The 26834-nt window shown below is 44.3% G+C and overlaps 1 protein-coding gene across 8 annotated transcripts in view; it reads right to left on the minus strand.

Moving 5' to 3' along the window:
• PARD3 (par-3 family cell polarity regulator) overlaps positions 1-26167 on the minus strand; it is a gene marked incomplete at its 5' end in the record, with an annotated part of 469207 nt that extends 443040 nt beyond the window's left edge. For all 8 annotated transcript variants that reach the window (XM_082311551.1, XM_082311553.1, XM_082311552.1 and 5 more), the window contains one exon: positions 26048-26167. In XM_082311551.1, coding sequence (XP_082167677.1) covers positions 26048-26167 — 120 coding nt within the window. The remainder of the gene's footprint in view (positions 1-26047) is intronic.
• Between the last annotated feature and the right edge of the window lie 667 nt (positions 26168-26834).

Raw genomic sequence — 26834 nt, forward strand, 5'->3', positions numbered from 1 at the left:
ACTGAAACGAGACACAAGCTTCTTTTTGTTGTCATCAAAGTATTAACCAGAGAACATGCCAATAATTTATAAGGACCTACTAGCTTCTGTGCTGCAGAGAGGCAGAAGACAACGATCGCCAAAGAGCAGGAATTTTTACTCCAGGTCCAATGTTTCTTAAAATAATTACAGATGAATTACTCACAGCTCAGACTTGGAAAAACCCTATATATTCCTCCTATTGATTTCACCAGGATCTGTAGGCGCACAGTATTTGAAATAGAGTCCCAACATCCTGCTGCCCTGGTTTTCCCTTTGTGTAGAAAGAGGAATGTGAATATCAAGCGTTTCTATTAAATAGAGGAAGGGAAAAAAAAGTGTGGAAGTATCTAAAGATAGAAAGATGTTGGCTGTATGCATTTGATGTTATTAATGCCCTAACTACTAGAACATGAACCAAATGAAACAATAATCTGGCTGCAGGGAAAGATAGTCTTTCTTAGTGGGAGTTGGCTTTCTGGGTTGGGTGTGTTTTTGAGTTATCCACAGTGACAGCAGCATCAGCATGGTAACCTCTTCACAAGCTCAAGGAGGACACTAAACTGACCACATGTTGACTTTAACTCCAAGTCACCCTGGTGTACACTCAGGCAACTTTCGCTTTCCTCCTGCTCTCCCATGATTACACACAAACTTGCAATTTTTAAACATTTTCCTTCCTGGTTGCTGTCTTTTTTTTCCATACACAGCACAAATGCTTCCTTGGTCCTGCTCCTTGCAGGCAGACTGCTCTCCCGCCCCCTCCCCCAGCCCTGTCCAATGAACTTTTAAGGAAGGGGGAGGGGGGGGGATCTTTCACAACTTTTTTTCTCACAAATTTTGTCCAAAGACTACAGGAGTTTTTGGTCCACTTCAAAGCATTGCTGGCAGGGCCATAACTGAACCTTCTTCCCTGTTCAGCACAGGCGTTACCGGAGGGATGATTATCCTTCTCGGCCTTATTATTCCCTGCCTCTGGCTACAACATCCTACCCTTCTCCATTTGGGAGCTACCCTACTTGCTCATCAGGTTCTTCCCCATTCCTGCCACTGCTGACATCTTCCAAAGCTTCTCCTAGAGCGACCACTTGCTCACCTCATCCCAAAAAAACCTTTCTCCATTTTGGCTCCAGCGCATTCTGAGCAGAAGACTGTCCTCTCCTCAAGCAATGTCCCTGCAGCCCCGCGGGGAGAGCCGTGCACAGCCTCCCTCCCCATTGCCCTCGTACCGAGGAGGGAAGCACTGCTACTTCTACAACAGTCAGCATCTCAACCTGTGATAGGCTCCCAGTGCAGGTGAAAACCAACACATTTCATGTTTTAAGATCAAAAAACACCCTTAGGATGACAAATGCATAGAGTCTGGACCTGCTATTGATTTCATTGCTAGTGATGATATCCAAAAAAAACAACAAAAAAAAAAAAAAAACAACAACAAAACCAAAACAAACAACAAAAAAAACCCTCAAAGCTGGTCCCACCCCAGCTACCTACTGGTTCTTAAAGCGTACTTCATTTTACAAAGTAATGGCAGTTCTTATAAATGTTCTTAAACCACAGTTCAAAACCTAGGCTAGAGGGCCAAGAGGGCAGAGGACCACTCCGAATTAAGAGGAAATGGTGGAAATGAGAAAGCCAAAGCGTACGATCACAGCAGCAACTGTACACCGACCTCCCTGATGAAGTATGCAATTCCTCCTAGCAGTTTTTGAGAGTTTCTCCACATCAGATTTCCCCCCATAATCTTTTAACTTACAGTAAAATAAACAACATCTGAATGCAATGTAACTGAAAGACATATGCCTAATAAATTTTCCCTGGAAGGAAGAATTCCTTCTCCTGGCCAGCGTTGATACTCGTACATATTTTTACAATGCTAGACAGTAGTATTCCTTTCACTCAAATACCAGCACCTAATGAGCAGAGGCATCCTAAACAATTAATAATAAATTCTATGTTGAACATCCACCATGCAGAACATAAAAGATTTAGAGCAGTTTGTTTTAAGGCTGGGAGTTGCTAATTTGAATACTTCATTTTGAACCACTATTAACTTCAAGACATTCAAAGCCCACTGGTATCGGCCTGGCAACGCTGGCACACCAAGAGTTCCAAGAACCTCAAATTTGTGCAAGTGTCTGAAGTGAATAATCTGAGAAATTAAAAACTTCAAGGAAGCAAGTATTAAACTCAGAATTTTAGGATTTACCTGGAGTGAACTTTCACGCTAGCAAGGCCTGACCAGGCAAGTTTTGTGCACCGGCAATGCACTTGGTTTTCACCCTGAATACCCAACGTGCCATCCAGACTGCTTCACAGGTCACTGCAGATGGCAAAGCATCTTTCACCCTTCAACAGCATTTAGCCGTACAAATGGGTTCTCTGGCACTTCATCAATAACTCCCCACATCCAGATTTACTGTTTCACAGTAATTACCATTTGTGGCATTTTGTATTTGTTCACACCACCCAGAGGAAAACTGTTGTAAATTCAGATTTGTCACCTTTACTTCGGCACTTTTATTTGATGGGTCCATAGAAACAAGATCGCGTAGCTATGAAACATCTCTTTTAAGGACACAAACAGCTCCGAGTCAAAAAACTCATGCTGTCAGCAGCGCATAAGCAGCTCCTCTGGCTTCACAGTAACAATACCATACATGAATTTCAGTAATTCATGTATATATTCACTGACTATAGTAACAATACTATAAATTCAGTACATGCCACTATAAAAATCAGTGTTCACCAGGACAGAGTAGGATTACAAAGGCACATGGAAATTGAGGAAGAAAGGTAAAAATCACAGGGACTCTCTGCACTGAAGAGCGGAATTGCTTTAAAATATCAGCTGTGTTCAAGTGCTCAGTGCCCACCAGCGCAGACGCTTCATCTGCTAACCCAACAGACACACACACACCACATCCCGTGGGGAAAAACACTGGGTAAGACCCACACTGGGTAAGACCCACACTGGGAAGAAGAAAAATAATAATCATAATAATAATACAGTGATACATGGGGGGGGGGGGGGGGGGGTGTATGAAGGATTATGGTGAGAAGCAGTGCAGAACCAGAGAAAGCTCCCTGATAGACATACCAGTAACCAGCATTGAGAAAGAAGGTGGGTTTTGTGGGGGTTTTCTTAATTTAAAAAAAAAAAAAAAAAAAAAAAAAAAAAAAAAAAGGCTTTCTGAAAGGATTTTATGATCACTAGGTTAACAAGCACCAGGTTGCAGTAGGGTTTTTCATTGCTTACATAAATGAAGACATGGCTTGCAAAGCAACCAACAGAAATCTATTTCCATCTTCCAGACTCTGTAACTTCCCACACAATACAGTTCTGGCAGTTAAAATTTTGTTTCAGTGGTAAACTGCAGGCTTGGAAAGGGATAGGTTCACAGCCCTGAAACAACTGTCAGTATTTTGCTGAGCAATGGCAAGCAATAAATATTATAACAATAGGGATTACAAAAATCTCAGTTCAAGAATAACACTAGCAGGGGTACAGAACTCCCAACGCCTGTCCATCCTGAACTGGAAACATTACACTTCAAGACTGCAAATGAGTATTTCACCTCCCAGTACTTTTGAATTCAACATACGGTGAAAACTTGACTGTATGTGATAGTATTTTTGCCAAGACATTACAGATATAATGAAAGATTTCCTTCTTAAACTTATAAAGAACTGTAAAAAGTTTTACTATCAAACTTACCAATACTGCCAAGCCATTAGCTTCAGCTTTACTCCAAAACAGTGCAAGTAACAGCCTGCAACTTTATAGACCTGTTTTGCTTTGTAACAGGTTGTCTGTAGATTAGGGTTACTCGACACTGACTACATCCATAACGGCATTCCACTAAGAACAACTTTATTCTTTAAATTACATTATATAAATTGCAAAACAATACCATTTGTTTCCCCCAACACACTATATAACAACTCCCTACTTGCAAGAACAACTATTTTCTTCTTATACCTTTTAATTAGAGTTACAAAATGTTTACATTAGAAGGAACAATTGCCCTGATTTCTTTTCAAACAGCTTCTAGATCTGCTGCAACATGCCTCCGTATCTGATTGACACCACTTTTCACTACGCAGAAGTGGTTATACAACCCCGGTACTTCTCTTGCACTTTTTTCCAGGGCTCCCAATATTTATTCATCAGATTTCATATGTAAGAGTAAGGCATGTGTAAAACCCATTTGCCTCTATCCCGTCACCACTTAGCTATCTGGTTTCAAAGTTGTGGAAAGAGCAGGGATGCAGACCTTGAAACACATTTCAGTTCAGTGCATTATTTGGTTGAAATAAGTAATTTTACATTATTTCTTTTATCATTTGTAACAAAGTCAGTGTTAAATTTTATCCAACTAGGAGGCAGCAAAGAGGAAAAAAAATTAGACGATAGGTATGAACAGGTTATTATGCTCCTTTTTTAAACCTGAACTAATACTTGCTGGGTTTGGAAAGTTTATCTGAGCTTGTTTAGAAAAATATATGGATGATTTTTCTAAACATTTTGATTCATAAGTGGCTGACCTTAAAAAAAAAAGTCAAATTATTAATGAAATAAGAGTAAATGCCTCAAGTGGGAGAAGCTGAGGAGTCCCCATCCCTCCTCCCAAGAACAGATGCAAAGAAGCCTTTCTCAACATGGTTCAGCTCCATGGAGTTGGGTACTTCCCAGAGTACAGAGAAGTCTGTACTTCAGCAATGAGTTGAGAAGTACAATCTCATACAGACGTCGTCCAGCCCTCATACTGTCCTGCAAGGCGCAAACATTTTTATCCAAAGTAAAGAAAAAGTGCAACCTACCTATGGCCACACAATGAGCTAGCAGCAGAGAGTTTTGGCAAGGTAGCTTGTTTTTCTTCCCATGCATATGCTTACTTTTACACACAGCAAGCAGCCACTCAGCAAGATTACACGCTGGTGTAAAAGAGGACCCGTGACAAGAGGACATACATAATGGATGGGATCCATTGGAGCAACCTGGACAGTCTGCACTGGAAGTGTGTGTGCCTAAATAATTGCAGGCATGCTGCAGCCAGCTCCCAAACTCTAAAAACTGAGCTATTTCACATGGCTACTTCAGGACAAGGTGAATTACATCTTAAAATGATGTATTTCTCTGCACCGCCTCTAAACTGAGCCTGTGGTGCCCAGACCAGCTGTAGACACCAACCTTGTAGATGAACAGTTAGGCTGCCTGAACTCTGCTCTACACATCAAACTTACGTTGTCTTCACCTCCCTCACCCCAGCTACCCCAGCGTGAGGATATCGATTTGTAACATCACTAAGAAAAAGAGCTGCAATCAGAGCTTTGTGCAGAGTCCCTGTGTACAGCAACAGCAGTTAATATAAGAAACTGTGCTACAAAAGTATCTTAAAACTATCGAAGAGAAGCTGACAGTTGCGCAGACCAACCTGGGCAACCCTCCCAAACTGGGATTTACTTCTCAGTATGGAATATGAAACAAAAACAAGGGTAAGGATTTTGGTGATGGCAGCATACACACACTCTGACATTAGACCCAATAGTGGCAAACACTCTCTGTGGCTAAATTCTGACAAGTACAAGCCTTTTCAATGAAAAATTCAACGTTTTTATTCTCCCTGTTGGAAGAAATGTCACCTTTTTATTCCATCTCACGGACACCTTGGTACACACTCGCACTCATGTGAGTGCCTAAGTTCAACATATTCTCTCAATACATGCCTCCAGCTTCAGCACAGCCCTGCTGTGCTCAGAGTCCACACACGCACTCCCTCACCCGAACAGGGCTGCCTGCCTGACTCATTTGTCGTGCTAGCCAATTCGCTATTTCATTTATTGTTGGCTTCCGATTGCAAAGATACACCTTTAACCAGCAGTGTGTTCACCCTCAGCGATGATACTGGGTTTGGTTTCTTTCACAATGATTCACATTTGGTATTACGTAAGTTCAGAGCGCTCGCTAGGTGTCTGGCATCATTTCACTAAATAAAAAGAGATACTACGCATCACAAGATAGTGAAGTTTTGGGGTTTTTTTATTATTAAGATTATGAAAAAATACTGACTTTTGGGGGGATTAATATTAATTTTGTGAAACAGCAATAGCAGGAGGAGTCTGGATGTTCTCTAACAAGACTCAGTCCAGGAAACATAAGATGTCCCATGTTAAAATGAACATTTTGCTTAGTCTTCAGAAACATATTTACTGCTGCAAATGGACAATTTTTAACCTTAATCGGGGGCGGGGGGGGGGGGGGGGGGGGGGGGGGGAGAATATATATCCAGTGAAGAGCATAAGATATGCCAGTACTTGATTACAATCAAATAACTCAAAGCTTGTTCTATTACAATTACTACAGCACTTCTGTGCAGCAAATGAGTGAGGGCAACTTGTGCACGTGAGGTGGCTTCCAGGCAATGAGATACAGTATGTGTTTCTAGAGACTGTCAGTACTGAAGGACAGTTGTCAATACACAAGGCTACGCCAATGCAAGTCTTAAGAACTCGCTGCTCGTGATCCTAAATCTAAAATATAAAATGGATAAATGTGCTAAAGTAACCATTGTGTTGACTCTTGAGCGCGTGGAGTTACGAGACCTGTGATTTCTTCGATCTCTCATCCCGAGCTCAGGGCCAGCTGGCCCCATTCCCTGTCCCACTTGCTCAAGAGGCGCGCATTGCTAAAGCAGCAAGCGTTGCACATTTGTGAGAGCCTAGAGACACCAATGCTTGTGAATGCTAAAAAGCTTCATTTCTTGTGTGAAAGTCGATTGCCAAACACCACAAAATCATGCTCACTTTCTGGTTTTTCTTTTGCCCTTGCAAACAGCTATCTGAATCGCTGACTCCATTCACCAGTGAACGGGCTTCTCTCAAAGAGAAAGAGTTTTAACATTTTGTAGGCACAAAGCTGCAGAGGCAGAGACACTGCAGAAAGCATGTGCATTGTTCATGAGCATGAACAGCAATTCAGCAGAACTGTAGAAAATTAAATTTAGAAGAAGAATTACTGGTTTTCAACATGGTGGATTTCCTTCTCTAGAAAGGAGGTAGCCATCCTGCAGATCCTTACACTCATGCAATTCATCAGCAATTGAAGAGCAGCCCTCTCACCACATCACCTGGACCAGCAGGAAGGCTGAAATCTCAGCCAGCAGCACCAACTCACCCCAAAACCACACCGCATGCTCAACCCAACCTGTTATAGTGGAGCAGCCAGACTTCTAAGTAACTGAGCATTTCCATGTACCACCACTTCTCCAACCTGAAGAGAAATGGCACTCGTGTAGAGTCTCTCCATCACAGGAAAGAATTAATACACATTTCAGTGGGCCGCTCCAACCCACATTCTAGAAACTTCACGGACTTTTGAGAACAAAAACCAAATTGTTCCTGGATAAGGCAGCAACAAAACTCTACTTCAGCCAGGCCTTGGTATGCGTATGCAAGTGCAAGAGTGATAATAAAAACAAAAATTAATACAAGCCCATAAAATTTCAACCCTTGAACAAAAAATTAAGCAGAGTCACTTAAGTAACTCCTCAAAACATCAGTAACCTGACCCTCAGGACCATTTACTTTACTCCTTAATTACAAACTCTGTTCCTGTAACTGAAATCCAATGAAATTCAATCCTGTGATTATCCAGAGCCCAAATAAAGATAGTGAGATTGCATCTGAAGAGAAGCCATTGCAAGATCAAATGTAGTCTCTCACCACATTACCCTTCTGCTCTTCAGTTGTCCATATTGATGACACTTGGTTTAAACTATTTATCCAGAAGAGGAAGGATGAACATCATCACAGAACCTGCAAGTATCCACAGGCACAGAAGAATTTGATTCATGGGGACCTCCAGTGCAACCAGAGAAGTTCAAGCAGAATCCACCCCTGAAGACCAAAGACCCACCACGCTGGCTTCGACACAAGACTTAATAGAAGGCTGAAAACAGACTGGGAATATACTGCACATTCTCAGTAGCAAGAAAATCACTCACCAGGGCATTTACCTAGAAATGAGTTGGTTTCAACTTCAGTAGCGGTCCTTCAAACCACAGCAGAGCCATTTCTAGGGAACTGCTTTGACAGGCGATCAGGAGGGGCTGTCGCTCACTCAGGCATGTCACCCCACAGGGACCCCGGGAAGGGTAATGACATGCAGTCAGGCTAACAAAGCATAAGGTCCCCTCTGGCCTTGGATGTCACAATTGCCCATGTAGCCCCTCCCTTCACAGGGATTACTGCAGAGTGACCCAAGCAAGTGACATCAGTGACATTCACCACCTCCAACGAGGAGGCTTACAGACACGAACAGTCCGTGTAACGGCTTAGTACAAATACATCCTTCTGTCTCTCCTCCCCACTCACACGGCCTGCTGGCTCTGCACACCAGCAATCCCCAGTGATGCAGCCATACCCAAAGCACCAGCCTTGCTCAGAGCTGGGAATTGCACAGCGTCACCCTTGGGATCAAGGCCACCTCTGCTCACGGTGGGGAGCTGCACTGCACAGATTTCACTACATGATGTGAATCCAACTGCAGGGCTGCTGCCCGAAGAAATTGCAAGTCATATAACGTTAAATGTATACCGTTAAGAGTTTAGTTCCAGAATTTGACAGCTTTACTGGAAGATCCCTCTGCCTGGACACAATTCTGCTGATTTCAGGGTGCTTCTAGGAAGTTTCTAACCAACTGGGACCCTGATCACGTAACATACCACAACAGAGCAATCATTCTCCTGTAGGGGACAGATCCCATATATGCTCATCCCAAGACTCAAAAGTGGTTTTGTTTTCTCTTTCAGATACTCTACCTTTCAGATTCGATAGGTAAATACCAAATTCCAGACACGTAGCAGACTATTTTCTCAATTTATTCATACAGCACAAACCGTAGGATGTTTGCAAAGTTTATTCTTTGCAGATGAGATATCGGGAAAAATGTGAATTGGCTTTTTAGAACAGAAAAGCAGATAAGGTATTTCAGTGGCTGATAGAGCTGGGATGACTCCTCTATTTATTTTTTTGTACACAGTCCAGCTCTATGTTAACAACCAAGCCCATGATCTGTACAAGTGTAATAAAAAGGAGGTGCTGTAAAAAAAATACATTGAACAGTTTGCCCTGGACTGATAAAGCAGCAAGCAAATAGCACAATTGTACGGAAGCGTGCTTGGTTTGTGAAAGCAGCCAGCCCATCCTTGTTAGCTCTACAGCTACAATCAATTTGGGGGTGGGGAGGCCAAGGAAGAGAGAGAAAAATGAGGACATTTCCCTTTCCATCTGGAAACATAAGATTCAAAAAAGGAGTGTCCTTCAGTGCTTCTGATCCTCAGGATATGCCGCTTTCTCTTGTGAAAGAAGTTCAGTTGAGTCAGATCACAGTCATGTTTGAGCAACTTGTAAGTCAGTGAACATACCTGATTTTATAGGCTTTGTACTTTAGTGAAAAGTATACAGTTGTATAATACAGACAATTATCTACTTACATTTTTAACTAAATTATTTCCCCTACTTCACATTGATCATTGGGGGGGGGGGAGGTCCTCATATTGATTTCTATATCCAGCTTGCTTGGCAATAAGCTCATCCAATGCATTTTCTGTCTGCTGTTGCTGAAATGCTGACTATACAGCCTCTTCACATCAGTAAAAGTGTTTACATGAAAAAAAGTTTCACTAGCTGTTAAAAAGCACACACATGAGTTTAAGTTATTTAATGGTCCACCAACTCAAAATAAATATATCCTGGGATAGAACAGACACAGAAATATCCTTTTAAATCATTATCAGAACAATCTCAATTTGGAAACATATCCCACTTACAAACCACAGGGCAAACAGAAAAGAAGCAATATCTGAAGTGGCAGAGTCCTACCACCACATATTCATTCTTCACCATGCATTGCAGTTCAATCGCTTTCAATAAAAGTCAACTTTTTGTTAAAACTCCTGACTCAGTAGCATTTGCAGGATTCCCATGACAGTACTGCTGGTAGCTGACAAATCTGTCCATCTGCATCCTCCTCACACAGCGAGTTCAGGCGTATGAGAACAGTGCGGCACGTAAGAGCATGACAGAGCCCGGACAGAAAGCACGCTGCTGTAATCATTCCCGCACACCAGCCACCCCTTTTGTTTTGTTATTGCATGCCTGAAGGAACAGCTCATGTAATCAGGATGCAAGATTAATAGGACAGTACAGAATTCCTTGATTACTGTTCTAGTATAGTGAATAGCCTGGATTTAGGACAGCAAAAAAGCAGCCCAAAGACAGCCTCAAAAAGAAAAAAAAAAAGAAAAAAAAAAAACAACACAAAAAACCCCCACCACCCTATACATGTACGTGACAGAGTAAAGGAAGAGAAGTTTATACACCATTTATAAGCACTTGCAACCCATCTCCTCTTCTACAGCAAGACCCAGTGGATGAGGCAGGGCCCACAGCTGAGGTGCTACGTCCTCCCCGATTTCTTCCCATAGCGCCATTACGTAACTCAAACGCACGAGAACCAGGAAACCTTCTAAACCAGAGCCTTCGACGTGCATCTAGTGTGTACGAGGGAAGGGACGTTGTTGCACAGCAATCAATCGCAGGAATTGGAAACCGCACCAGAAAAAAATAGTAGAGGCCAGGAAATAGTAGAACAGAATGAATTTTGATGAAAAAGCCAGGAACACCAATGCCATTGAATAGGTCAGAAATAGCTCTGTTTCCAGAGGCAGCAAAGGAAGCAAAGCATCAGCGCTGTTAATTTCGGGATCTAAATACAAGCAGCTTTTATTTTCTCAGCAGTTTTCCAATGAAGAGAGATGTCTAGAGTAAGAGGGATAGGCCACAACAAGGAAGAGACACAAAATAATGCATGTAAATCATTAGAGATATTTGTTACTAGGTTTCCTTGAAATCTCTCAGGCTATCGAGTTTCAAGAAATTACTTGGCATTGTATGTCCTCATGCCTAATAACAGCGTGTTTGTCAAAGCCATACAGAGTAACCTGAAAATACAGAGTCTAGAGGCAAAAGAGGAGCAATGGTTATAATGTCATCAAAAATTATTTAGTAAATGCTTCCATTTGTATAGTCTACCAGCTGCATTTTTGCAAAATGCTGGAGATAACATGACAACTATGACAGCTGTTAACCTGAAGGCTTCAACAAGAGCAGTAATAATAAACTGCAGTTGTGCTGTAGCACGTTTTTTAAAACACAAAAGAATAAATCACTGCTTACTAAACTCAAACCAGTCATTTAAAAAGCTGGTTGGGGTGGAATTATAATTTCCAATATCCCAATTTTCAGGGCTTAGTATTATTACTATTTAATATGTACTATCGCAAGCACTCTCCTGTTTGCTCTCTCCAGCCCTACTGCAGCTCTGCATGTTTCCTTATCCCCAATATAGAGATCCTGAATATGACATTATAATCACGAAAGCTTACATCTACAAGGGGAAAACATGCTTTCTTCAGCACTGCATGCACAAGGAATTAAAACGTTTTGGTAGATTGAGTTCCTTTTAAATCAGCATCAGTAGCACAGTAGTCTACAAGCAAAGTTTAGACCAAGGCAATTAGCCCCATCAATCTAAAACTAACGTGCACACATGCAGACAACTCTTTCCTACCAGCATCAACTGAACACTATTAGAGCACTTACTGACTACCTCATATTTTTTGCCCATGACCATCTTAGGTACAACACTTCTGTATTAGAAGAAAATTACACCACTTTAATGGGGAGGAAAAAAAACCAAAACAAAACAAAACACCAAATAGATTCCACTAGCATGGATCAATATTCTCCCTTCTCTAAATTTCTCATATTTAAGCCAAATACATCCCTGATAGATCTCCTTCTGGCTTCAGTATATCACTTAGTTTAAAAAAAAAAAAAAAAAATCACTATTAATAAATCACTTTAGATAGAGATACTAAAGTCAAACATAAGCATTTCCTTTGCTTTCATTCTGTTGTAAACATTTAAACAACTATGCAATATTGGAATCAACATCCTTACTGCGAAGTACGAATTACTATATAAAAGTTTCAACCACAGTATGAGTATATTGAAAAAAACTACATAAGAAGCAGAAATTATTAAGCAGTTTAACATGACGGAGTCCACACTTTTCTAAGAGGAAGAGACTTTTTTTTCACCAGCCAATTACCACAAAATATTCCCTTTCCAGCTTGGCGAAGCGTGGCGTGTCTTTTCATACAGAGACTGAGCTACAGGAGAGCAGAAGGATTAAATACAGTGATATTTTACCACATCCTTACTAGAGGGGAAAGATAGTCTTGCGGTTAAGGAGTCAGCAGGTCGGCACTTTATTTCCAGCTCGGTGCCGAACTGCTTGTGTGGTCCTGGACCAGCCAGCGACCTCCTGTGCCTCCCTTCTCCACGCGCTCCGTGGGGACAATTATGTACTTGCCAAACTCACGCTATGACATTTGTTTGCGGATTTGGTTTTTGAAAGGAGAAGGTGGTGAAGCACAGAAGGAAATTACCAAATTAAGAGGCAACAGCACTGGAGAACCATCTCCTTGCTCCTAGTTTGGGTGCTGCAGACTGTTGTAACTGATGGGCGCATCACAGCTTTGCTGCAGCACAGACGACCGGTACAGCAAAGTACTTTTCTCTTTCCTAAGGTAACACAAAGATGCAGAGAAAAACCGCAGAAGGACTTTACGCAAGTACCCGCTCACTGCAATTAACATCGTGCTGTTGTGAAACACAGTTAATGAGGTCCTCACAGAGAATGAGCCACAGGAATACACAACGCTGCTCCCAGGTGAGCGCTCTCATTCTCCGTCATCTGTATTTGGAACAAACCTACAGGGCTTCCCAGTTAATGCAGGGCTGTGTTGGGAGAGCAGTGATTAAAAGGAGCCCGTTCCTACTCTGTGCCCCTATTTCACATCCAAAAAAGCAGGGCATTGACAGATACATTTCCCTTCTCAAATCACAGCATCAGTAAAGCAAAACTAACTAGATATTGCCTGTATCTTCACCACAGGATTCAGCCAACGCTTCTGAAAGGAACCAAAAGACACTGCAACCATTTTCTTAAATCCTAACCACAGCATTTAGAGTCTTCCCTATTCATTTCTACATATACCTCTTTCCATACCTCAGGTTCCTGTGCACTTGGAAGTCTGTTAAAATGGAGTAAGAAACACTTGTCACAAAAAAAAATACCTCTCACCAATTTTTTACAATATATTACTTAATAATTATTAAATTATTAATTTTTACACTATATTACTTAATAATTATTAAGTCACATTAAACTTCTCTGAAGACACTCTGATTTACTCTGAATTACAGCTGAGTTAGTGAATCTCTTAACTGTGTAGGGACACAAAACATTTGGTCTTTACTGACAACTTGTACAACCTGTATGCATAATCTTACCTCCATGTTAAAAATAAAGGCAATTTGAAGTAGTTCATCCTATAATAAAAGCAAGCTATAAAAGCCATTAACCTACTAGAGAGGAATACACCATGGCAGCCCAACCACGTTGCAAATCAGAGCCTCCGCTCACCTTGCAGCACCAGAGCTGGTGCCTGTATGGCACACAGCAAGTGCAGCTCAGCAGCAACCAGCCTGGATACAGCTCTGGAAATTCAAGTCCACGGCAACGACCGGAGCAACGGTGTAAGTAAAGACACAAAGAGAAGAAGTCTCCATGCTTTTCAACATCTGAATTTCAAGTGGATTTTATTAGCTGATTTCCAAAGGCTTCTGTAACGGACAGGTCCTATGCCAGCACACAGCTATAAAAATTACTTGAGAAGTGATATGAAGCACTTGCTAAACAGTATAATCACCATTAAGTGTCTTAAGAAGTAATAAAACACAGATCTAGTTTTAATTATTGGAGCTCTCCTATACTGAGCATAATATGCATTAAAATCCACGCTTTTAAAAAAAAAAATAGAAGTGGTGAATTTTATTAGTTCCACTTTTTCCTGCTTCATATTTACTTTACATTTATTTCAAAGTCACTCTGATATTTTCTTTCTCCCTTCTTCATTTAACAACATTCCCAAACCAGCAGAGCCGATCGAAGCTAAAAGCCTTGTCCTGCTGCTGGCCCATCACCAACAGATGTTAGGAGCACTTAATTGCAAGGCTGCAATCTACTCTCTGAAGGAGGCTGGTAGCAGGTGTGACGATCTGGTCTGCAGAACAACCTACACAGAAAGATGCAAGGGAGGGGGGAGGACTCCACAACTTTGCTTTTACGTATCATGCTGGATTTGTAGGCCTACTTCTTCAGAGGGAGGGAGAGGGGAGCTACAAAGTTAAAATAGATAAAACTCGGCATCTTTGAGCTCTGTGTTTGATTTTACAGCTCCGCACGCACTGCAAAGCGGGCAGGTGAGAAGCACCAGGCTGCTTCCCATTTGCCGTTGATGCTGAGGAAGGCACAATTTGCAACTGCAAAGAACAGACCCTCCTATTTATTGCACCTAGGCACAGTTTACAAATCTGAAGCCATGTGGTCCTCACTGAAGGCCGGTTTTCCGAGTAGCGCATCAGGTGAAAGGCAGGCTGCAAAGGGCTGTTTATTATAAACCGATTTCAGATCTCTGCTCCCCATCTCAGCTTGCAGCTCACACTGCAGAATAACACAAGACCCAAAGTGAATTATTGCACTCCACACTTGAGTTCAGAAAGTAATAACACACTTTTTTGAAAAAGCAACAGGAAAATTCTGGATGAAAAACAGTGTCTTTCTAAAAGATTAATTAATTACAAAAAAACTATTTTTTTTTCAGTATCACACAGAACTTTAATCTCCAAAAGTGATCAAGAAAAAATGCATACTCATTGTGTCTTTAAATGGATCTCTATTCACAATGTCTTTGGCATCCACCAACCTTTGGAAACAAAGCCTTTCAGAAGGCAACAAAACCCTGGCACACTGAATCAGAAGCAACTTGTGAAGGCAGCTAGAGTTAGAGCAGTCTTTACACACTGTCTAATCAGAGACAATACATGGTCTAATAAAGGGAAACACAGACCACCCGTAAAACAGGACAAACATTTTACAAAATTAGCTATTATGATTTAGAGATTCAAAATAGTTTAATAACTTTCACATAAAACAAAGGGAAAAAAAATGCTCTTTTTTTCATTTTGTTCCACTATGAGACCAAGCAAGTATTGAATTATGAAATGGAACAAAATAGACCCTTTCCTAAAATCTGGGCTCAAGTACAGCAGATGGCTACAGTAAATATTGAACTACATATTTTTTTAGAAGTCAGAAGAGTAGCATCCATCCGTAAGCAATTACACAGCCACCTTGAGAGCACTTTTAGAAAGGGGATTCCCACGTGGGTCTATCTGCTCACCCTGTAAGGCCCGCAGGAAGACATCAGCCTGCTGCCCAAACCTTTCCTTAACCACTTAGCTCAGCACTTCTCCCACCACTCACTGGCCAGCAGAAAAATAACGCCACAAAAAGCAGATTTAGTCTCAGTCTGAAATATACAATCCTCAAAAAATATTTCAGAAGTAGATTTATGACACAGTTCCCTTCAGCAGCTTGTTTAGACTTCTCCAAATCCTAAAACATAAACAGCAGTACATCCAAGCTAATTACTTCATATTCAAATATCAAAAGAATATTTAACTAGGCACAAATTAGCTTTTCGTACAAGCTAGCTCCCATTCCCCAGCTAGAGAATTCCACCAGCAAAGGAAACTTCTTACCTCCGCACAGACAGGGTGAGAACCAGGAGCCTTTTCAGCTAAATATTTTATAAACCCCAAAAGATGCAATACTGGATACTCATTATCTGTGGCTTTCAATTCAGCAGGGGGGCTTTAAGCTAACAATAGCTATTTTATGGCAACGCCAAAGCAACAAATGGGTCATCAGGAATTTACTTCAAACAACTATACTAATAAAGAAGAGATTTATAAGACACTGATTACAGTAACATTTCACGCACATTAACATCTGGTTTTAGTTTACCAAAGCATTATGTTCTTGAGTGATTGCTGGGCACAGGGTGAGACTACTCCATTGCCTAATATAACCACAAGTTAAATACACTGTTTTACATACAGAGCATAAGATTTTCTTTTTAGACCAGGTTAGCTAAGTCTAGAAAATATAGAAGGTCTTCTCTTTAAACAAACAGCAGCACTTAAACATAAAAATATTTTGCATACACAGAGTTACAGCCATTTAAAACCATGTTCAGTGGCTGTTTTACAACACAGTGCCTACGCTAACAGGCAATGCCAAATTTAAAAGCTCATATTTCACCCAGTCCACTTTTTCTTGCAATTTCTTAGTTCAGACTTCAAAATTTCCAGAATTATTACAGACCACATTTATTTGTACTATTTTTCATCTGAAGAAAAACTAGAAAAGGCAATAAAAGCTGCCGTTAAGGAAACTCAGTGAGGGCGGAAAACTTCAAGCCCGTCTTCTCAAATTATTATTCTTAATGCCAGAAAAAAATGTTCAACATAGGATTTGGAAACGATGCTCTGAACTTGCACCATGCCCAGAAGACAGGACTCTGACTGAGGACAGCAGAGGTGTCTCCTGTGCTGATGCTTTTCCTCTCCCCTGTCCCCAGCCATCTCGGACCTACAGTGCAGCAAGAGAAGCAGCATCTTCATCAGCAATAAACAATTAACTGAGTCACACCCTCACCTTGATCCAAACCCGCCCGAGCACCGAGCCCCCTCGCAAGCGCCTCGCGGGAGCCCTGCAGAAGCGGCAGCTCAGCCCGGGGGAGCCACGTCCACAGCCAGGCCAAGCGCACAGTATCTTTTAACTTCCAGCAAAGCCTAACACTTCAGGCTAGCAGTCTTCCAGCAGCCTGGTACTGCCAAAAGACGGCGACAAATTCAAGGGGGGTAAAATCCTTTCCCTCTTCATCTTCAGAGGCCGCACGTGGCGCCGAGGCCAGAGGCTCATTCACCAGGAACGGCTGGCCACCGCAGCCCGGCTGCCTGAATTCTTCTTCTTTTGGTACTTGGTAGCTGGCCGCTTTCCCAGCACTCGCAGCTGCAGGCAAGCAGTCTTCACAGGAAGGCAGAGGGGAAAAAACTGACAGCACAAACAAATGCACACTTAAAAAAAATGCAAATAATGTTTGGTACAACAGGTTCTTAGAGAGACCAAATTAAATCAAGCCTTGTTATTCCACTTAGCGGTTTATTAAAGAAGCTAAAGGTTCTGAAGCTTCCAATTTATTCTTTTTTTTTTTTTTTAAACTGTCATTTTAGTTGTCATAGCAACAAAACTTCCAAGCTACTTGGTCTCAGAGACACTCCAGCATCCCTAGAAGTAATTTTTCCACATTTCATTAAATTCTGCTCCTGCTCCTTCCTGCTCAGAAGGACTCCGAGAACTTGGAACAAAGTCATTCTTCTCATTATATGCACAAAAAGGTGTATCTCTGCAAGTTTCTCACAAGTAGGATATTGCTTCTGACATTTAATAGGGAAGAAAAAAACATTATGTGGCCTTTGCCTAGGGGGAAGATAGAGTAACTCAACAACTTTGAAAGCACATGCAAAAAAGATGGGGTAAGGTGAGACTACTTTTTCATTTAGTAAGTGTGGCTACATTTCTTCAAACAACTGAGAACACCTAAGTGGGTGCGCACGCAAACATACAGGCACTCCCAAGAGTCCTATCTCCATTTAAAACATTTTGTACCCACCTAACTTTTTTTTCTCCTATGAACACCAGAAACATTGCCATTCTGAGTCTGTAAAGACATGCATACCCGGAACAAAAATCCTATAAATGTGGCCACTTAAAAAGAAAACTGCTAACGATGTACCAGCTCGCTCCTCCTGCAACAGATTCAAAATCTCGCTGCATCAGCAGCAGGCTGAGCGTGAAAGAATGTGAAAAGTATGGCCAAAAATGTGACATCGTTTTTCCAAAATAGTGTCTATTTTCCCTACCAAATCAGGGATTCACTAAGCTTATTGCCCAAAAAGGGAAGCTTCCTATAATAAATGCCACAGGTTTCTTTTTAAAAAGAAAGCCTTTTGGGTGACATCTGTTGTGCCACTGAGGTCAATTTTTCACCCTCTTCCTAAATTGACCACTTACCACCAGGGCACCAAGTTAACCAGTTTATTCCCATCTTCAGCTCTTTATGTTTGTCAGTACTTAATTCACTCCATTACTGTCTTGCTTCCATGCAAGCTCCTGTTTCCCTCTCACGTGAAACAAAAGGCACCAGGAGTTACATCCAATTATCATTACCCCAAAAGCGTTTCCTTTCGCCAGTCTCCTTTTTTCCTCCCCTAGAGCAGACCACTCTTCTCCCCACAGTCGTTTCCCTTCTGCCAACCCTGTCTCTGTTACCATAAAGTCCTGACGAGCTGGAGACACAACGATCCAGGAGGTGACACCAGCCAACTGCTCCAGCACCAGAGCTCCAGCACCAGCGCACGGTGCCAGGCGGGAACACAGCAGCATCCCAGGGCCCAGCTCCATGGGATGCTCATCTCTGCTCCTGGGCAGCAAGAGTTGCTCCCCCTTGCACAGAAACACGCTTGGCCTTTATTACTCTTCCCCTCCACTGGAGACCCCAGCCCTGAGACGCAGCATGTGGGATCTAGTCCAAGAGTTTTCAGTAGGGATGCATTTCTCCTTTTGTTTGGGACTAAATGGGTTATCAACGTGTACCACTTCACAATAAGAAACTGAAGTAGGAAATAAGTTACTGTCATGTACCTGCTACCTGATTAAAATAAGAACAGCAGCAAATATTGCAATAAAATAATTATTAAAATTATTTCTGATTTAACAAAGATCTGGAACCAATTTGAGAAAATAACCAAGGCTACCAGTAAGAAAAAATCTGACATTGCTACAGTATTGTAACAAGAAAAATTAATGTGATTATCTCAAAAACAAAAAGTTCCTAATGTTTACTGTTAATTTAAAATTATTTTTTCCCCAACTTAGAATTTTACTAATTTCTCTTTCACTAGTAATATTAGTCATTTTGACAAGTATTATATACATCTGTGCTGCTGTATTCTTTTTTTCTTTCTCTTTTTCTTAAACAGCACCACCGGATTATGTAACTTAGCTCAAAGGCAGTTTGGTTTTTTGGTGGTTTTTTATCTGTCTTCCAGTACCAGACTTGCTGAGCATTACAGTAAAATGACCTCAAAGAAACATGGAAAATATATAATGTATATTAAAAGGGGGGGCAGCACAGATGCCCTAAAGTATCTTGCAGAATTTTTTAATACTTTTTGCTCCACTTTTTATTTTCTTGCTGCTCACAAAATATTTCTGAGTGAGAACATCTGTGCTATGCTCTAGACTGATGTTAGAAGAATTCCACTTTATTTTCAATATACATAAGCATTGGTTCAGCATTGTTGCATGTTTTATCCATTCAATTTATATTTGGATGAAAAGGTTTGTTTTCCTTTGAAGAACCAGGAAATTGTTTTAAAGCTACATGAACCGTATTTTGTATAACTAACATCACCAGCATTTCTCCCCCATTTTCTCCATCTTATTTTACCAGATCAAATGTGCCACGACCAAAAGATGTCACAGTCTGGTACAACTGAGAAAGTGTTACTTCCAGTGGTGTTTTTATAACAGAACTAAAACATCTGTGACCATTATATCCAAAGTTAAAGTGTAAAAAGCTATGAGAATCAGATGGTTTTCCACTGCTGGAAGGCTATCGCCCAGGAGAAGAAAGGCGGGCAACTCCCTAAACCCCAAATTGCCTCCAGGACCTGTTCTCCTGATGCGCTGAGCGCTTTCACAGGCTCCTCCGCAGTCGTCCCCTCAGAGCTACAGGAACTGCTCACAGCAGCCAAGCGCTGCATTTGCTCAAAGGGAAATCACTCTCAAGCCACTCTTCCACAAACACACACTTCACTTCGATCGCCGTTAAGTAACGCTGAAATACTGAGAAACCACATAATGCCAAAGTGAAAGCAGTGATGTATCCCGTCCAGCTAAAGATAGGTACTGCTCACATCAGCCAACCACAGTAGTACCACACGTACCCTTTATTGAAAACACCTTCAAAATTGAAGGGCTTGCATGCTGTCCGCTTCTTATGCCCCTCTTCATAAGCACAACAGAATTCAGTTTTTCTCTCCATTAGCCTTGAATAATCCCAAAAGCATTTACTCTGCTTGCTCGAACAACACGGCTACAGCCCCAGCGCAGCCCTCGGGCCTCCTGAAGACAAGCCTCCTCCCTCGTACCATGGATGGCTGAACGCAGGCAAGACCTGGCGAAGAGGGGCAAAGCCCTGCCCAGGGCACGGCACAGCTCGTGCAGCTCCCCGCCTCTCAAGCCACAGGTCCCCTCGGGCACAGCACTGCTGAACAGCAAAGTCCCCGTGCAAGGGACCTCCACAGCCGCTGCCACGCTTGATCCAAAGGTTCATTCCTACCTTCACCCTGCAACCTCTCGTGTAATGTGTGAGAGTCACCTGTACTCACAGATGACGACAACGACAGGAAAACACTCACTCTGCTAAAAACACAGAAGGAGTTGGTGAGAAGTGGTTAAAAGGAAGTTTTCTGTAATGTGTGGAGGGAATTAAGTCACTATATGCAAGACGTAGCCTTGCGTTTCCACCATCAACTCCCAAACCTGCAGCATCGCACAACAGCTTCCTGAACACTAAGCGACCGTGACCCATTTCAGTACTTTTCTTCCTTAAATTAGCAGCTCTCCACTGCTGTTCGTAGCTTTCCCCAAGCTGCAGCAGAGCGACATTGCCAGTCAGCTGGGTTTCACTGCCGATGCTGGGAGCTCAACATCAGCAAAGAGGCCAAGAGATGGCTTGAGAAAAGTACCTTGAGAAAAGTACCAGCAGCCCCAGGGAATCGGGGCTCTCCTGGCTCAGGTAAACCATTGAAATACCACCCAGCCAATACTAAACACAGAGCCCAGAGACTTCATCCTGGTGGTGTCAGCTAGAAGTAAACCAACAGCCAACTGAGCAGCAGGGCTGAGAGGGATTTTTTGGGTTTACGGTTCCTTTTTGGGGTGGAGAAGGTTCCTGCATATTCTGAAAACAGCCTATAAGACTTCTTTCTACCCACAACAGGCTCAAGATTTACATAGCTATCAAAATGAAATCTAATTATAAAAAAAAATTAAAATCTTTTTTATGCTAAAGTTAACCACTATTGCCCACGAGTGTTTTTATTACGATTCTGAAAGTGTCTCTGCATGGGCACTGTGGAGGAACCAGCTAAGCCTATGCCCAAAACTCGAGCGGTGAATGTGCCCAGACCAATAAAAAACTCAAGTAAAATCGGCAGATTTTCATACCAACCCACCCCTGTGTATTAGGATCTATAACCGATGCCCCAGTGACACACTCACAAGCAACTGTGAAAGTGTTTGCTCCGCAGAACATAAAAAGCATCGAAGTTGCCGTTGTGTACCTGCAAAACAACCTGCTGTTTGGGAGCTGACTTTTAAGCAACTAATCTGAGAAGACCCAGTTAGCTGGCACAGGGAAAAAAACCAAAGAAGTGGAGCTTTAAGCTCTAGGTGGCCTAAGCTTCCTATGTACAAATTAAGTGAGAATATGGCCATTTGACACCTGCTACCTTTGCGTACACAGCCAACTTGCCTTGAGTTCTGGTCTCTTATCAGCAACTGCCTTCAAACGCTATCAAACAGCAGATTACAATTTCTTTTCACAAATATTAACGTGCCGCAGTTTTTAAATTAACAATTCAAGCATTGTTCCATACAACATCACAAACCCCCGAACACTTACTCTCCCACAGGATTTGGTGAGGGGGAGAGGAAAGGTGTCTCAAGAGAGTCCTCCTAAAATCTTTGACTCAGCAAGAAAACTGCTACTTTACTTATTTTAACTAGAAAATCAAGGTTATATACAGGGTCCGGGAACATCACTACAAGCTCATGATACGCAGGACATCAGACTGAACTATCACAGAGACTGAACGATCCCTATAGGGACTGAACATGAGACTGAAAGACTCCTGTAAAGGTATGATTTCTTATTTCAGATTCCTGTTTACCATGCTTGTTTACATAACTCAAAGACAACATAGTAAAGCTAAAATTTAAAAAAATATGATGCCCACCCATTACCTATGCATGCTTATTTATATTTGCAAGAAAATAAGAGCTGAAATGCTTACGATATCCCAAAAAACCCAAAGCACACAAAGACTATGGTGACAGTCGAAAGTCACCAAAAGAAGTCAGAAAAGGTCTCTGGCTACAACCAGATGAAACCAAAAGTACAGGATGCACAACTAATTCTTTTTGATAAAAGGTTACTTGATACATCATTTTTATGCAAGTTCTCCACATTTTAACACTAGGTTACAGCCAACCATTTGATAAACATGTTTCATCTCAACTGCCTTTCCGTCTGCTCCCTTTTGGGGCAGCCCATCATCTCTTGCCATTAACATCAAGCCCGTCAGGCGTGACTGACTTCCCCTCCTCAAAATGCCTCTTACCTTCTCACCAGCATTTTTTTAGCATCAAATTAATTGCTAGGAAGCCAGGAGCAGAACTACACCAACACAAAACCTGCACAGCCCCGACCAGCAGTGTTTGGAAACGCACCTACCATTTTTCAGGCCAGCCACCCCGTGCCCAAACTGTACTCGTTGAACACTCACGTAGAAACCACGCCGGAGGCTGCGCCAGTCCAGCCACACCAACAGAGCGTCCTTACTGGGCCACCATGCAAACAAGGTTTCAATAAGCGCCATCAATTATTGCCGACTCCAGTTGCCCCGAACAAGGTGGACGTCTCATCATTCACTTGTTCGTTCACCACAAACACAGCTTGCAGAAAAATGGATCACGTTTCAGACCCAAAGCTTCTTTTGGAATAAAAGCAAAGGAACAGGAAGATTTCCTATACACGCTACACAGCCCAACCTTCAAGCACAGCCTGTCATATTAATAACTTATTCTACACTTAAAGATTTATTATTGACAGCAGCGTTAATCCATAATGAATTTTGAGATTTACAAATCCTAACCATAAACAACTGCATCCAGAACTAACTAGGTGTGTTATCTATATGCTTTTTAAGTCTTAAAATTTTACAGCGAGGAGAACCTTACTATTATCTAGATTATTTTCCTGAAGTATTTTTTTCATTCTCACCATGTCTATTCAACCTAAAGAATACCAAGCCAGAAAAATTCAAGCCGAGGTCAAATTTTGAAGTTACTTGCTCCTGGCACTCCGCAAGCATGATGCCAGGCTGCCTCACCACAATTGCACAGGTACGTCAGAAGTGCTCGCCATGCAGATGGCTTATTGCTAATCGCAACCTGCAAACCATGACAAAGCGGGAGGTAATCCAAGAAGGGCTGACAACTCAGTTCTTGGAGGCTTCAAGTAGTTCTGAAGGAGCTGCTGCATGCAGCAGACACACACATTTTTGCAGGATGAGAAATGCTGGTTTTCCTGTAAGTATGAAAACCATAAATTTAATTCAAGCATTTTGAATAATCTTCCACCAGATATACTTTTTTTTCTATAACAGCACAGTGGTGGTGAAGCAGATTTCAGCGTCAGCTTGATACCAGCTGCCAGATCGCACACTCATATGTGTACACATACTTTCATCCTCTCTGTTTAGGAATTATTTGTCCCCTCTCTTGTCTCTTTCTGAAGTAACGATTTGCTCATCTGCTACACTAGCGTAGAAAGAAACCACCTAACTGCTATAAAAAGACAGTAATCTATGAAATTCTGCCATTGAAACCATAAAATTACTATGTTACTCTACGGCGAGCACAGCAAACAGCACTATACATTTACTTACAAGACACAGAGGATCCACCTCCTTACTACTTAAACATCACTGCGGAAAATCTTCAGCAAATTTAAGTTAAAAGTAAGGTTTGATAGTGACCATATAAAACACTCAGAAAAAGCCCATGGACTCTGCTACCGTGTTTTCAACCACAGTATTTCCATTTAATAGAAACAATCTCAGTAATTACGGCTACCTCAAGTCCATACCAGTGGCATATAGCATAACCACCATATAAATACTAATAAATAAAACCACCACGTCATTTTAAACCCAGATCAGGAGCTTTGGGGACTAGGGGCCAGTCAAAGTCTGGCTGCACCTCTGCAAACTGTCTTTTTAGTAAATACAATGGCATATCTGAAGAAGAGTTACACTTTGATTTTTCCATGTTTCCACAGGTGGGCCACTTCTTTCCTGAACAAACCCACACCATTTGCAATCACATAGCCTTTTCCTGGTGACTGCATGTGTTTCTCCTGTGCTCGCTACTGCAATCGCTTCCAGGCTTAACATTACACCGCAGAATGCAACTGCCATCCTTGAATGCAATTTAACAGTGGGAAACCAGGACGCCGTCCAGCGCCGTGTGAGTTACACGGGCCAGTTTTGGAAAATGACACATCAAAATAATTAATTTTATTAATGTTGTAACACTGATGAACAAATCCTGCAAACACTTCTCATCCGAATGGCCTGATGAGGCATTCGGTGCTCCCCCAAGGGACACGCTTCACTGTCCACTAGTTTACCTTAACCAGGAAGGTGCTTTCGGCCACTGTCTCCTTCTTGCAGGTAGATTGCCATGTGCATTAACTGCCATATATAAATAACAGCTGGTATACAGCCACAGTCATATCCTGGTGAATCGTTTTACTCTTCTTCCAGCCAGAATCACAACTGTGTTACAAGAGGAATAATGAAAATACAGAGAGAACGCGTTTGTTCTCTCCAAACCCACGTTCTCCAGGAATCAAATGGGGAGGTGATAGGAACCTCAGTTACTTTTCTCCTCCCAGCAACTGTAATTGTGAGAAAACTGATCTTCAAAATTTTCTTGGGAATCACTTAAAACCAATCAATGTACTGATCACACTACCCCTTCTGCCGCAGGTTTCAAAGAGCCTGGGAGTCAGCATTCGCCAAAACAAAATTTCCAGGTTCAGAAGTGTAAAGCGTGTCAGAAGCACTAAGGGGAAAAAGGCGCACTCAATGCTCGGATGGATCAGGTAGAGTGAAGGGGAAGGGCGCTGCTCAAGTTCTCAGCTAGCGACGGTCATATTGTCCCAACAAACCAGTTGATTAAAAAGAAGTTTGCAGCAACAAGAAGAAAGTACAGGGGAAAAAAAAAAGAGGAAAGAAAAAAACAAAGCCCAGCAAGTCGCCTATGGAGGGAAAGCCAAGCGTGCAACCGCCTGCACACCCACAGCCAGGGATTTCAACATGGGGCTGAGGGAGCGCAGGCGGCACTCGGGACCAGCCCCGCCGCGGGCCGGCCCGCCGCTCCCCGCACCCCGGGGCACCGCGGCTGCCCCACGCACGGGCGGGGCCTCCCCCCGCAGCCCCGGCAGCGGGGCAGGCGCGGAGGCTGCGCGGGCGGCCGCGCCGCTGCGGGCCCCCCCCGGCCCCCGGCCCGGCGCGGGGGGCCGGCCCGCGGGTCGCCGCCGGACGCCCCTGCGGCGGGCTCCCCTCCCGCCGCCCTCCCCGCCGGGCCTGGAGGGCCGGGAAGCCTGGGGCTGGATTTCCAGCCCTCCGCGGCGACTCCCGCCCGGCCCGCGGCGCCTCGGCCCCGCCGCCCGCCCCGGGGCAGAGCCGGCACCGCCGGCCCCCCGCGCCCCTTTCCCGGCCGGGCTCGGGCGCCCCCCCCCCGCACCGGCACCCCCGGGGGCCGCCACCTCGCCGCCAGGCACCGGCGAACAAAGGGCCGAGGCCCGCCAGGCGCCCGCGGCCGCGGGGAGCCGCGCTGGGGCCGCGCTGGCCGCCGCGGAGGGGCCGCCCCCCCCCCCCCCACTGCCCCCCTCCCCGGCTCCCCTCGGCGGCGCCGGGCACACGCCCCCCGGAGGGCTCCGCCGCCGCCGGCCGGCCCCGGCCCCGCTCCCGCCGCCCCGGCGGGGCAGCCCGGACTTTCCCCCTCGCTTCCCTCCCCGCTCCGGGAAGCGCCATATTGATCGCGGGCGCCGCTCCCCGCGCCCCTCACCTTGGCGATCGCCTTCTTGTACCGGGTCACCGCTTGCTGGATCAGGCTGAAAACTTTCATGTTCCCGTCCCCGCAGGGCACGACCACCCGCGTCCTCCCGAAGCACACCGTGACTTTCATCCTGCGCGGCCGGGGGGCTCCCGCGTCCCTCCGGCCCCGCGCAGCCTTCCTCCTCCTCCTCCTCCTCCTCTCCGCCCTCCGCCACGGCCGCCCCCCGGCGGGGCGCGGCGCTCAGCCCTCGGCCGCCGCCGGGCTGCAGCTGCGGGCGCCCTGCCTCCGCGGCCGAGCGGCGAGGGGAGGGCAGGGCAGGGCAGGGGCCGGTGCTGCCTGCCCGGGGAGCGCGGCCGAGCGGCGAGCCGGGGCCCCTCACATGCCGCGGCGCTGCCCGCTGCCTGCGGCCACCTGCTCGGCGCCTGCCCCGGCGCGCAGCGGCGGCGGGCGGGGCGGCGGCGGCGGCGCTGCCTCCGCGCTCCGGAGGCGCGGGGCGGTGCAGCGGGGCGGTGCAGCCGGGCGGGGGCAGCCGCCGGCCCTGCGGGGCGCCGGGCAGCGCGGACGGGGCGGGGGGAACCGCCGGTGCCGGCCGGGGAGCGGGCCCGGCGGCCGGGGCTGGGCGCCCGGCGGCGGAACGACCTGGTCGGAGCGGGGCGGGGGGTGCCCGGACCGAGCCCCGCGGGGCCGAGCCGGCAGAAGGAGCCCCGCAAAATCCTCGGCCCTGGCCCCCGGTTGGTGCACTCGGGGCACGGACGGGCACTGCTTTTGCTGCTCCTTCTCGGGGCGCTGCCTGCTG

Source organism: Platalea leucorodia (assembly GCF_965183815.1).
Source record: "Platalea leucorodia genome assembly, chromosome: 1".
NCBI classification, from domain to species: domain Eukaryota; kingdom Metazoa; phylum Chordata; class Aves; order Pelecaniformes; family Threskiornithidae; genus Platalea; species Platalea leucorodia.